Raw genomic sequence first — 15,141 nt, forward strand, 5'->3', positions numbered from 1 at the left:
CTCCTCTCTCCACCATCATTATCCTGCTCTCCCATCTCTACAGTTACTCCTGCTCTCCTCTCTCCACCGTCACTCTCCCCTTCTACATGTCTTCTCTCCACTGTCACTCTCCTCTCCTCTCTCCACTGTCACTCTCCTGCTCTCCTCACTCCACTGTCATTCTCCTACTCTCCACTCTCTACCGTCACTCTCCTGCTCTCCCCTTCTACATGTCTTCTTTACACTGTCACTCTCCTCTCCTCTCTCCATTGTCACTCTCCTGCTCTCTCCACCCCCACTCTACTGCTCTCCTCTCTCCACCATCACTCTCCTGCTGTCCTCTCTCCACCGCTGCTCTCCTCATTCCACCATCATTTTCCTGCTCACTCATCTCTACTGTTACTCTCCTGTGCTCCTCTCTCCACCGTCACTCTCCTGCTCTCCTCTCTCCACCATCATTATCCTGCTCTCCCATCTCTACAGTTACTCCTGCTCTCCTCTTTCCACCGTCACTCTCCCCTTCTACATGTCTTCTCTCCACTGTCACTCTCCTGCTCTCTCCACCCCCACTCTACTGCTCTCCTCACTCCACTGTCACTCTCCTACTCTACACTCTCTACCGTCACTCTCCTGCTCTCCCCTTCTACATGTCTTCTTTACACTGTCACTCTCCTGTTCTCCTCTCTCAAATGTCACTCTCCTGTTCTCCTCTCTCAAATGTCACTCTCCTGCTCTCCACTGTCACTCTCCTGCTCTCCACTGTCACTCTCCTGCTCTCCTCTCTCCACTGTCACTCTCCTACTCTCCTCTCTCCACTGTCACTCTCCTCTCTCCACCATCACCCTCCCCTTCTACATGTCTTCTCTCCACTGTCACTCTCCACCGTCACTCTTCTGCTCTCCTCTGTCCATCACCACTCTCCTGCTCTCCTCTCTCCACTGTTACTCTCCTCTCTCCATCGCCACTCTCCTGATCTCTCTCCACTGTCACTCTCCTCTCTCCACCGCCACTCTCCTGCTCTCCTCTCTCCACCATCACCCTCCCCTTCTACATGTCTTCTCTCCACTGTCACTCTCCTCTGTCCACCGCCACTCTCCTGCTCTCCTCTGTCCACCGCCACTCTCCTGCTCTCCTCTGTCCGCCGCCACTCTCTCTCCACCGTCACTCTCCTGCTCTCCTCTCTCCATCCCAACTCTACTACTCTCCTCTCTCCACTATCACTCTCCCCTTCTACATGTCCTCTCTCCACTGCCACTCTCCTGCTCTCCTCTCTCCACCGTTACTCTCCTACTTTCCCCTCTCCACCATCATTCTCCTGCTCAGCCCTCTCTACTGTTAACTCTCCTGCTCTCCCCCTCTCTACTGTTACTCTCCTGCTCTCCCCCTCTCTACTGTTACTCTCCTGCTCTCCCCTCTCTACTGTTACTCTCCTGCTCTCCCCTCTCTACTGTTACTCTCCTGCTCTCCCCTCTCTACTGTTACTCTCCTGCTCTCCCCTCTCTACTGTTACTCTCCTGCTCTCCCCTCTCTACTGTTACTCTCCTGCTCTCCCCTCTCTACTGTTACTCTCCTGCTCTCCCCTCTCCACCATCATTCTCCTGCTCTCCCTCTCCATCCCCACTCTCCTACTCTACTTTCCTCTCTCCACTGTCGCTCTCCTGCTTTCCTCTCTCCACCGTCGCTCTCCTGCTTTCCTCTCTCCACTGTCGCTCTCCTGCTTTCCTCTCTCCACCGTCGCTCTCCTCTCTGTCACTCTCCTACTATCCCCTCCTACATCTCTCTCCATCGTCCCTCTCCTCTCTCCACCCCCACTCTCCTCTCTCCACCAGCATTCTCCTGCTCTCCCCACTCACTCTCCTGCTCTCCACTTCTAAATGTCTTCTCTCCACTGTCGCTCTCCTGCTCTCCACTGTCACTCTCTTGCTTTCCCCTCCTACATCTCCTCTCGCCACAGTCACTTTCCCCTCCTACATCTCCTCTCGCCACAGTCACTTTCCCCTCCTACATCTCCTCTCGCCACCGTCATGCTCCTACTGTCAGCTCCTCCGTCTCCTCTCCTACATCTCCACTCTCCACCGTCACTCTCATGCTCTCCCCTCCTACATCTCCTCTCACCACCGTCATGCTCCTACTCTCCCCTCCTACATCTACTCTCGCCACTGTCAGGCTCATACTCTCCCCTCCTACATCTACTCTCTCCTACTCTCCCCTCCTACATCTACTCTCCTACTCTCCCCTCTTACTTCTCCTCAATCCACAGTCATGCTCCTACTCTTACCTCCTACATCTCCTCTCCTACATCTCCACTCTCCACCGTCACTCTCCTGCTCTCCCCTCCTACATCTCCCCTCTCCACCATCGCTCTCCTACATCTCCACTCTCCACCGTCACTCTTCTGCTCTCTCCTCCTACATCTCCCCTCTCCACCATCGCTCTCCTACATCTCCCCTCTTCACCGTCACTCTCCTGCTCTCCCCTCTCCACCATCACTCTCCTACATCTCCACTCTCCCCTCCTACATCTCCCCTCTCCACCATCACTCTCCTACATCTCCGCTCTCCACTCCTACATCTCCTCTCACCACCGTCATGCTCCTACTCTCACCTCCTACGTCTCCCCTCCTACATCTCCTCTCACCACCGTCATGCTCCTACTCTCACCTCCTACATCTCCTCTCACCACAGTCATGCTCCTACTCTCACCTCCTACGTCTCCCCTCCTACATCTCCTCACTCCACCATCAATTTCCTTCTCTTTTGTCCCCTCCGTCATTGCTTTCCCTGCTTGCTCACCTCCTCCTGTGTGGTACTGGGCATAAACACTTTGTCAAGTTCAAAACTCAGATTCTTTGCTTTATGTGCAACATGCAGAATCCCATCATCATCTTGGTCAAAGGTCACCACGTTCTGCGCTCCTGGGCCTGTCCCATCCATAGCAGTTATTGGCCGGACACGAGCAAGAACACGAATATTCCCTTTGAAGACAGGATTGTATTGCCTTGTAAATATATCCCCTTACATGTGTCAGGTAACAGTCTGTCCTGGAACATAACCCCCCCCCCCCCGCCCCCCACACCACACACACACACACAACTTCTGGTACCTCAGAGACATAAAATAACCCACTTTTCATAGGGAAAATCAGTCAGCTCCAATTCCTGTTGCAACGCCAAGTGATGTGCACAGCGTACCCTATAGAGGCCTCAGATAGGCCAGTATAACAGGTAGTAGGGATGGATTGTCCCCAGTCTCCCCTTCAGGCTTGGAACATGTCTTTGATGTTGTGTTGGCCTCAAATAAACATTTGTCTCTTGTAGTGTAAAACAGTATAATTTATTCCTATAACATAAGAACCCCCCCAATCAAAGGATGAGTCTAGTACGGTGTGTGGCCTAGTTGTCAGCAAGAAAGGTGACATTCCCATCCCGGGTACTTCCCCTATTATAAGACTGATCTCAATTTGGGAGCGCTTGTTCCATACATCTTTTATAATTACTCGCGTTTAGCAGGTAAGGGATCACGTCTGGGGATTTCTAGTTACGTGTGATTAGTAGGTAAGGGATCACGTCTGGGGATTTCTAGTTACGTGTGATTAGTAGGTAAGGGATCACGTCTGGGGATTTCTAGTTACCTGTGTTTAGTAGGTAAGGGATCACGTCTGGGGATTTCTAGTTACCTGTGATTAGTAGGTAAGGGATCACGTCTGGGGATTTCTAGTTACCTGTGATTAGTAGGTAAGGGATCACGTCTGGGGATTTCTAGTTACGTGTGATTAGTAGGTAAGGGATCACATCTGGGGATTTCTAGTTACCTGTGATTAGTAGGTAAAGGATCACGTCTGGGGATTTCTAGTTACATGTGATTAGTAGGTAAGGGATCACGTCTGGGGATTTCTAGTTACCTGTGATTAGTAGGTAAGGGATCACATCTGGGGATTTCTAGTTACCTGTGATTAGTAGGTAAGGGATCATATCTGGGGATTTCTAGTTACCTGTGATTAGTAGGTAAGGGATCACGTCTGGGGATTTCTAGTTACGTGTGATTAGTAAGTAAGGGATCACGTCTGGGGATTTCTAGTTACCTGTGATTAGTAGGTAAGGGATCACGTCTGGGGATTTCTAGTTACGTGTGATTAGTAGGTAAGGGATCACGTCTGGGGATTTCTAGTTACATGTGATTAGTAGGTAAGGGATCACGTCTGGGGATTTCTAGTTACGTGCGATTAGTAGCTAAGGGATCACGTCTGGGGATTTTGCAGAGCACAGAGAATCATATTTCCCTATATAACGGTGAACTATGTTTATAGCTATAATGGTTACATTATTACTGTGTCGGCATTATGCTGCCAACAATGTCACCGTCAATACTGTGAATGTGACCAAATTATTTACCTCCTGTATCCAGATGCCAGAGAGACCTACACTCCCACCATAGTAAATGCAATGACTTACACAATATAATCTCCATATCCACTGTTACACATATACACCTGCCAGGTACACCTGTAAGCCATGATTTACACACTCACCTCGCATACTTGTCACTGTGCATTGTGTATTGCACACTTGTCACTAAGCATTGTGTATTACACACTCACCTCGCACACCTGTCACTGCATTGTATATTACACACTCACCTCGCACACCTGTCACTAAGCATCGTATATTACACACTCACCTCGCACACCTGTCACTGCATTGTGTATTACCCACCTCGCACACCTGTCACTGCATTGTGTATTACACACTAACCTTGCACCCCTGTCACTAAGCATTGCATATTACACACTTACCTACCACATCTGTTACTATGCATTGTGTATTACACACTCACTTTGCACACCTGTCACTAAGCATTGCCTATTACACACTCACCTACCACATCTGTCACTATGCATTGTGTATTACACACTCACCTTGCACACCTGTCACCAAGCATCGTATATTACACACTCACCTTGCACACCTGTCACGAAGCATTGTGTATTCCACACTCACCTCACACCCGTCACTGTGCATTGTGTGTTACACACTCACCTCGCACACGTTATTGTGCATTGTGTATTACACACCTTGCACACTTCTCACTTTTTTGTATTACACACTCACCTCACACACCTGTCACTTTGCATTGTGTACTGCACACCCACCTTGCACACCTGTCACTAAGCATTGTGTATTACACACTCACCTCACACACCTATCACTGCATTGTGTATTAAACACTTAACTTGTCACCATGCGCACTTGTCACTATGCATTGTGTATTACACACTCACCTTGCACACCTGTCACTAAGCATTGTGTATTACACATTCACCTCGAACACATGTCACTAAGCATTATTACACACTCACCTTGGACACCTGTGATTAGTAGGCAAGGGATCACGTCTGGGGATTTCTAGTTACCTGTGATTAGTAGGTAAGGGATCACGTCTGGGGATTTCTAGTTACGTGTGATTAGTAGGTAAGGGATCACGTCTGGGGATTTCTAGTTACATGTGATTAGTAGGTAAGGGATCACGTCTGGGGATTTCTAGTTACGTGCGATTAGTAGCTAAGGGATCACGTCTGGGGATTTTGCAGAGCACAGAGAATCATATTTCCCTATATAACGGTGAACTATGTTTATAGCTATAATGGTTACATTATTACTGTGTCGGCATTATGCTGCCAACAATGTCACCGTCAATACTGTGAATGTGACCAAATTATTTACCTCCTGTATCCAGATGCCAGAGAGACCTACACTCCCACCATAGTAAATGCAATGACTTACACAATATAATCTCCATATCCACTGTTACACATATACACCTGCCAGGTACACCTGTAAGCCATGATTTACACACTCACCTCGCATACTTGTCACTGTGCATTGTGTATTGCACACTTGTCACTAAGCATTGTGTATTACACACTCACCTCGCACACCTGTCACTGCATTGTATATTACACACTCACCTCGCACACCTGTCACTAAGCATCGTATATTACACACTCACCTCGCACACCTGTCACTGCATTGTGTATTACCCACCTCGCACACCTGTCACTGCATTGTGTATTACACACTAACCTTGCACCCCTGTCACTAAGCATTGCATATTACACACTTACCTACCACATCTGTTACTATGCATTGTGTATTACACACTCACTTTGCACACCTGTCACTAAGCATTGCCTATTACACACTCACCTACCACATCTGTCACTATGCATTGTGTATTACACACTCACCTTGCACACCTGTCACCAAGCATCGTATATTACACACTCACCTTGCACACCTGTCACGAAGCATTGTGTATTCCACACTCACCTCACACCCCTGTCACTGTGCATTGTGTGTTACACACTCACCTCGCACACGTTATTGTGCATTGTGTATTACACACCTTGCACACTTCTCACTTTTTTGTATTACACACTCACCTCACACACCTGTCACTTTGCATTGTGTACTGCACTCCCACCTTGCACACCTGTCACTAAGCATTGTGTATTACACACTCACCTCACACACCTATCACTGCATTGTGTATTAAACACTTAACTTGTCACCATGCGCACTTGTCACTATGCATTGTGTATTACACACTCACCTTGCACACCTGTCACTAAGCATTGCGTATTACACACTCACCTCCCACATCTGTCACTATGCATTGTGTATTACACACTCACCTTGCACACCTGTCACTAAGCATTGTGTATTACACATTCACCTCGAACACATGTCACTAAGCATTATTACACACTCACCTTGGACACCTGTGATTAGTAGGCAAGGGATCACGTCTGGGGATTTCTAGTTACCTGTGATTAGTAGGTAAGGGATCACGTCTTGGGATTTCTAGTTACGTGCGATTAGTAGGTAAGGGATCACGTCTGGGGATTTCTAGTTACGTGTGATTAGTAGGTAAGGGATCACGTCTGGGGATTTCTAGTTACGTGTGATTAGTAGGTAAGGGATCACGTCTGGGGATTTCTAGTTACGTGTGATTAGTAGGTAAGGGATCACGTCTGGGGATTTCTAGTTACATGTGATTAGTAGGTAATGGATCACGTCTGGGGATTTCTAGTTACCTGTGATTAGTAGGTAAGGGATCACGTCTGTGGATTTCTAGTTACGTGTGATTAGTAGGTAAGGGATCACGTCTTGGGATTTCTAGTTACGTGCGATTAGTAGCTAAGGGATCACGTCTGGGAATTTAGCCGAGCGCAGAGAATCATGTTTCCCTATATAACGGTGAACTATGTTTATAGCTATAATGGTTACATTATTACTGTGTCGGCATTATGCTGCCAACAATGTCACCGTCAATACTGTGAATGTGACCAAATGATTTACCTCCTGTATCCAGATGCCAGAGAGACCTACACTCCCACCATAGTAAATGCAATGACTTACACAATATAATCTCCATATCCACTGTTACACATATACACCTGCCAGGTACACCTGTAAGCCATGATTTACACACTCACCTCGCATACTTGTCACTGTGCATTGTGTATTGCACACTTGTCACTAAGCATTGTGTATTACACACTCACCTCGCACACCTGTCACTGCATTGTATATTACACACTCACCTCGCACACCTGTCACTAAGCATCGTATATTACACACTCACCTCGCACACCTGTCACTGCATTGTGTATTACCCACCTCGCACACCTGTCACTGCATTGTGTATTACACACTAACCTTGCACCCCTGTCACTAAGCATTGCATATTACACACTTACCTACCACATCTGTTACTATGCATTGTGTATTACACACTCACTTTGCACACCTGTCACTAAGCATTGCCTATTACACACTCACCTACCACATCTGTCACTATGCATTGTGTATTACACACTCACCTTGCACACCTGTCACCAAGCATCGTATATTACACACTCACCTTGCACACCTGTCACGAAGCATTGTGTATTACACACTAACCTTGCACCCCTGTCACTAAGCATTGCATATTACACACTTACCTACCACATCTGTTACTATGCATTGTGTATTACACACTCACTTTGCACACCTGTCACTAAGCATTGCCTATTACACACTCACCTACCACATCTGTCACTATGCATTGTGTATTACACACTCACCTCACACCCCTGTCACTGTGCATTGTGTGTTACACACTCACCTCGCACACGTTATTGTGCATTGTGTATTACACACCTTGCACACTTCTCACTTTTTTGTATTACACACTCACCTCACACACCTGTCACTTTGCATTGTGTACTGCACACCCACCTTGCACACCTGTCAATAAGCATTGTGTATTACACACTCACCTCACACACCTATCACTGCATTGTGTATTAAACACTTAACTTGTCACCATGCGCACTTGTCACTATGCATTGTGTATTACACACTCACCTTGCACACCTGTCACTAAGCATTGTGTATTACACATTCACCTCGAACACATGTCACTAAGCATTATTACACACTCACCTTGGACACCTGTGATTAGTAGGCAAGGGATCACGTCTGGGGATTTCTAGTTACCTGTGATTAGTAGGTAAGGGATCACGTCTTGGGATTTCTAGTTACGTGCGATTAGTAGGTAAGGGATCACGTCTGGGGATTTCTAGTTACGTGTGATTAGTAGGTAAGGGATCACGTCTGGGGATTTCTAGTTACGTGTGATTAGTAGGTAAGGGATCACGTCTGGGGATTTCTAGTTACGTGTGATTAGTAGGTAAGGGATCACGTCTGGGGATTTCTAGTTACATGTGATTAGTAGGTAATGGATCACGTCTGGGGATTTCTAGTTACCTGTGATTAGTAGGTAAGGGATCACGTCTGTGGATTTCTAGTTACGTGTGATTAGTAGGTAAGGGATCACGTCTTGGGATTTCTAGTTACGTGCGATTAGTAGCTAAGGGATCACGTCTGGGAATTTAGCCGAGCGCAGAGAATCATGTTTCCCTATATAACGGTGAACTATGTTTATAGCTATAATGGTTACATTATTACTGTGTCGGCATTATGCTGCCAACAATGTCACCGTCAATACTGTGAATGTGACCAAATGATTTACCTCCTGTATCCAGATGCCAGAGAGACCTACACTCCCACCATAGTAAATGCAATGACTTACACAATATAATCTCCATATCCACTGTCACACATATACACCTGCCAGGTACACCTGTAACCCGTGATGTACACACTCACCTCGCACACTTGTCACTGTGCATTGTGTATTGCACACCTGTCACTAAGCATTGTGTATTACACACTCACCTTGCACACCTGCACACCTGTCACTGCATTGTGTATTGCACACCTGTCAGTCTGCTTTGTGTATTAAACACTCACCTTGTCACCATGCATTGTGTATTACACACTCATCTTACACACCTGTCACTAAGCATTGTGTACTGCACACCCACCTTGCACACCTGTCACTAAGCATTGTGTATTACACAATACACACTCACTTCACATACCTGTCACTGTGCATTGTGTATTACACACTCACTTCACACACCTGTCACTAAGCATTGTGTATTACACTCACCTCACACACTTGTCATTGTGTATTGTGTATTACACACTCACTTCGCACACCTGTCACTTTGCATTGTGTATTACACACTCACCTCCCACACTTGTCACTAAAGCGTTGTGTACTGCACACCTGTCCGTGTGCATTGTGTACTGCACACCTGTCCGTGTGCATTGTGTACTGCACACCTGTCACCGTGCATTGTGTACTGCACACTCACCGCACACACCTGTCACTGTGCATTGTGTACTGCACACTCACCGCACACACCTGTCACTGTGCATTGTGTACTGCACTCACCGCACACACCTGTCACTGTGCATTGTGTACTGCACACACCTGTCCCTGTGCATTGCACACCTGTCCCTGTGCATTGTGTACTGCACACCTGTCCCTGTGCATTGTGTACTGCACACCTGTCCCTGTGCATTGTGTACTGCACACCTGTCCCTGTGCATTGTGTACTGCACACCTGTCCCTGTGCATTGTGTACTGCACACCTGTCACTGTGCATTGTGTACTGCACACCTGTCACTGTGCATTGTGTACTGCACACCTGTCACTGTGCATTGTGTACTGCACAAACCTGTCACTGTGCATTGTGTACTGCACACACCTGTCACTGTGCATTGTGTATTTCACACTCACCTCGCACACTTGTCACTAAGCATTTTGTATTACACTCACCTCACACACCTGTCACTGTGTCAGCCATGTCATGTGACAACCTGTCCTGTGTTGGCCATTGTGTATTACACACTCACCTCGCACACCTGTCACTTTGCATTGTGTACTGCACACCCACCTTGCACACCTGTCACTAAGCATTGTGTATTACACACTTCACATACCTGTTACTGTGCATTGTGTATTACACACTCACTTCACATACCTGTCACTAAGCATTGTGTATTACACACTCACTTCACACACCTGTCACTGTGTATTGTGTATTACACACTCACTTCGCACACCTGTCACTTTGCATTGTGTATTACACACTCACCTCGCACACCTGTCACTAAGCATTGTGTATTACACACTCACCTCGCACACTTGTTACTGTGCATTGTGTATTACACACTCACCTCGCACACTTGTCACTAAAGCGTTGTGTACTGCACACCTGTCCGTGTGCATTGTGTACTGCACACCTGTCCGTGTGCATTGTGTACTGCACACCTGTCCGTGTGCATTGTGTACTGCACACCTGTCACCGTGCATTGGCCCTCATTCCGAGTTGTTCGCTCGTTCTTTTTCATCGCATCGCAGTGAAAATCCGCTTAGTACGCATGCGCAAAGTTCGCACTGCGACTGCGCCAAGTAACTTTACTATGAAGAAAGTATTTTTACTCACGGCTTTTTCTTCGCTCCGGCGATCGTAATGTGATTGACAGGAAATGGGTGTTACTGGGCGGAAACACGGCGTTTTAGGGGCGTGTGGCTGAAAACGCTACCGTTTCCGGAAAAAACGCAGGAGTGGCTGGAGAAACGGTGGGAGTGCCTGGGCGAACGCTGGGTGTGTTTGTGACGTCAACCAGGAACGACAAGCACTGAACTGATCGCACAGGCAGAGTAAGTCTGGAGCTACTCTGAAACTGCGAAGTAGTTTGTAATAGCAATATTGCGAATACATCGGTCGCAATTTTAAGAAGCTAAGATTCACTCCCAGTAGGCGGCGGCTTAGCGTGAGCAACTCTGCTAAATTCGCCTTGCGACCGACCAACTCGGAATGAGGGCCATTGTGTACTGCACACTCACCGCACACACCTGTCACTGTGTATTGCATACTCACCTCTCAGACGCATCAGCTGGTTGTGGCAGTCTTTCCGTAGGTGAAGCTCTCGCCGGTATTTGGAGAGAATCTCACAATTTGCATCCTGAACCCTGGTCACAGCCTGTGAGAACTGTATCAATGAAAGGTAGAACAATATTAATGTTCTAGATACAACTCTTTCCAATACTAGAAATATCTATGATGACAAATGTGTTATTACATATCCCAGCTCCAAATACCATGCCCAAACCACGTACCTCATCCCGTGCCTCCTGCATGGCGTCAGACAGCAGCCCGGGGAAGTCTCGAACCTGTCTCTTCAAGGTGTTATAGTCATGTGTCAGTGTACGGAGAGCCGGCTGCAGCATGAGGAGGTTCCTGCGGACACCTGAGGATTGGAGAGTCAGTGACATCGGTGTTAGTCAGTAGTGTATCCCAGTGCATGGCTATAGGGAGGGTAGGGGGAGCAAAGGAGGACAGCAGGGGCCAACAATGGACAGTACCCTAGAGAGGGCAGGGGGAGCAAAGGGGGACAGCAGGGGCTAACAATGGCCAGTACCCTAGAGAGGGCAGGGGGAGCACAGGAGGCCAGCAGGGGCTAACAATGGCCAGTACCCTAGAGAGGGCAGGAGGAGCACAGGAGGACAGCAGGGGCCAACAATGGACAGTACCCTAGAGAGGGCAGGGGGAGCACAGAAGGACAGCAGGGGCTAACAATGGCCAGTACCCTAGAGAGGGCAGGAGGAGCACAGGAGGACAGCAGGGGCCAACAATGGACAGTACCCTAGAGAGGGCAGGAGGAGCACAGGAGGACAGCAGGGGCCAACAATGGACAGTACCCTAGAGAGGGCAGGGGGAGCAAAGGGGGACAGCAGGGGCTAACAATGGCCAGTACCCTAGAGAGGGCAGGGGGAGCACAGGAGGCCAGCAGGGGCTAACAATGGCCAGTACCCTAGAGAGGGCAGGAGGAGCACAGGAGGACAGCAGGGGCCAACAATGGACAGTACCCTAGAGAGGGCAGGGGGAGCACAGGAGGACAGCAGGGGCTAACAATGGCCAGTACCCTAGAGAGGGCAGGAGGAGCACAGGAGGACAGCAGGGGCCAACAATGGACAGTACCCTAGAGAGGGCAGGAGGAGCACAGGAGGACAGCAGGGGCCAACAATGGACAGTACCCTAGAGAGGGCAGGGGGAGCACAGGAGGACAGCAGGGGCCAACAATGGACAGTACCCAGTGCGTGGCTATAGGGAGGGCAGGGGGAGCAAAGGAGGACAGCAGGGGCCAACAATGGACAGTACCCAGTGCGTGGCTATAGGGAGGGCAGGGGGAGCAAAGGAGGACAGCAGGGGCCAACAATGGACAGTACCCAGTGCATGGCTATAGGGAGGGCAGGGGGAGCAAAGGAGGACAGCAGGGGCCAACAATGGACAGTACCCAGTGCGTGGCTATAGGGAGGGCAGGGGGAGCAAAGGAGGACAGCAGGGGCCAACAATGGACAGTACCCAGTGCGTGGCTACAGGGAGGGCAGGGGGAGCAAAGGAGGACAGCAGGGGCCAACAATGGACAGTACCCAGTGCATGGCTATAGGGAGGGCAGGGGGAGCACAGGAGGACAGCAGGGGCCAACAATGGACAGTACCCAGTGTGTGGTTATAGGGAGGGCAGGAGGAGCACAGGAGGACAGCAGGGGCCAACAATGGACAGTACCCAGTGCGTGGCTATAGGGAGGGCAGGGGGAGCAAAGGGGGACAGCAGGGGCCAACAATGGACAGTACCCAGTGTGTGGTTATAGGGAGGGCAGGAGGAGCACAGGAGGACAGCAGGGGCAAACAATGGACAGTACCCAGTGTGTGGTTATAGGGAGGGCAGGAGGAGCACAGGAGGACAGCAGGGGCCAACAATGGACAGTACCCAGTGCGTGGCTATAGGGAGGGTAGGAGGAGCACAGGAGGACAGCAGGGGCCAACAATGGACAGTACGCAGTGTGTGGTTATAGGGAGGGCAGGAGGACAGCAGGGGCCAACAATGGACAGTACCCAGTGCGTGGCTATAGGGAGGGCAGGGGGAGCAAAGGGGGACAGCAGGGGCCAACAATGGACAGTACCCAGTGTGTGGTTATAGGGAGGGCAGGGGGAGCACTGGAGGACAGCAGGGGCCAACAATGGACAGTACCCTAGAGAGGGCAGGGGGAGCACAGGAGGACAGCAGGGGCTAACAATGGCCAGTACCCTAGAGAGGGTAGGGGGAGCACAGGAGGACAGCAGGGGCCAACAATGGCCAGTACCCAGTGTGTGGTTATAGGGAGGGTAGGAGGAGCACAGGAGGACAGCAGGGGCCAACAATGGACAGTACCCAGTGTGTGGTTATAGGGAGGGCAGGGGGAGCAAAGGGGGACAGCAGGGGCCAACAATGGACAGTACCCAGTGTGTGGTTATAGGGAGGGCAGGGGGAGCACAGGAGGACAGCAGGGGCCAACAATGGACAGTACCCAGTGCGTGGCTATAGGGAGGGCAGAGGGAACACAGCGGGGCAGTAGACAGGGAACAGGGAAATACTGGGGCAGTGGGATATGGGGAGGGAAGAATGATATAAGGGAGGGGGCAGGAGATCTGGGCTCTGGTGACCACTGATGGTGAGGCACTTACCATCCAGGCTGTGGTGCACAGCTCTCATTTCCTCCTGCGCTCGCTCAAATGCCTCAGAAACAGCAAGTTCCTTCTGCTCCTGCAGACACTGGAACTCATCCACCATCTGTGCCTGGGAGCGGTCCAACTCCGCAGCATACAGAGCCAGCTGCAGAACAAGACGCGTCAGCCAATGGGGAGTCTCTAATGCCCCTGTCTATAGTGACATAGCATGTACTAGCAGGGGAAGGTGACCTGTGTATAGTAATAGCAGGGGAAGATGACCTGTGTATAGTAGTAGTAGCAGGGGAAGGTGACCTGTGTATAGTAGTAGCAGGGGAAGGTGACCTGTGTATAGTAGTAGTAGCGGAAGGTGACCTGTGTATAGTAGTAGTAGTAGCAGCAGCAGGGGAAGGTGACCTGTGTATAGTAGCAGGGGAAGGTGACCTGTGTATAGTAGTAGTAGCGGAAGGTGACCTGTGTATAGTAGTAGTAGCAGCAGCAGCAGCAGGGGAAGGTGACCTGTGTATAGTAATAGCAGGGGAAGGGGATCTGTGTAAAGAAGTAGTAGCAGGGAAAGGTGACCTGTGTATAGTAGTAGTAGTAGCAGGGGAAGGTGACCTGTGTATAGTAGTAGTAGTAGCAGGGGAAGGTGACCTGTGTATAGTAGTAGTAGTAGCAGGGAAAGGTGACCTGTGTATAGTAGTAGTAGTAGCAGGGGAAGGTGACCTGTGTATAGTAGTAGTAACAGGGGAAGGTGACCTGTGTATAGTAGTAGTAGCAGGGGAAGGTGACCTGTGTATAGTAGTAATAGCGGAAGGTGACCTGTGTATAGTAGTAGTAGCAGGGAAAGGTGACCTGTGTATAGTAGTAGCAGGGGAAGGTGACCTGTGTATAGTAGTAGTAGTAGCAGGGGAAGGTGACCTGTGTATAGTAGTAGCAGGGGAAGGTGACCTGTGTATAGTAGTAGTAGCAGGGGAAGGTGACCTGTGTATAGTAGTAGTAGCAGGGGAAGGTGACCTGTGTATAGTAGTAGCAGCAGGGGAAGGTGACCTGTGTATAGTAGTAGTAGCAGGGGAAGGTGACCTGTGTATAGCAGTAGTAGCAGGGGAAGGTGACCTGTGTATAGCAGTAGTAGCAGGGGAAGGTGACCTGTGTATAGTAGTAGTAGCAGGGGAAGGTGACCTGTGTATAGTAGTAGTAGCAGGGGAAG

General features: G+C 49.4%; 1 protein-coding gene across 3 annotated transcripts in view; it reads right to left on the reverse strand.

Annotated features, from left to right (window-relative positions):
- KIFC3 (kinesin family member C3) overlaps positions 1-15,141 on the reverse strand; it is a 97,903-nt gene that overhangs the window by 31,133 nt on the left and 51,629 nt on the right. For all 3 annotated transcript variants that reach the window (XM_063945815.1, XM_063945817.1, XM_063945816.1), the window contains exons 7-10: positions 13,950-14,097; positions 11,562-11,692; positions 11,323-11,434; positions 2,772-2,953 (exon numbers count right to left, since the gene is read on the reverse strand). In XM_063945815.1, coding sequence (XP_063801885.1) covers positions 2,772-2,953; positions 11,323-11,434; positions 11,562-11,692; positions 13,950-14,097 — 573 coding nt within the window. The remainder of the gene's footprint in view (positions 1-2,771; positions 2,954-11,322; positions 11,435-11,561; positions 11,693-13,949; positions 14,098-15,141) is intronic.

Source organism: Pseudophryne corroboree, chromosome 11 (genome assembly GCF_028390025.1).
Source record: "Pseudophryne corroboree isolate aPseCor3 chromosome 11, aPseCor3.hap2, whole genome shotgun sequence".
NCBI lineage: Eukaryota > Metazoa > Chordata > Amphibia > Anura > Myobatrachidae > Pseudophryne > Pseudophryne corroboree.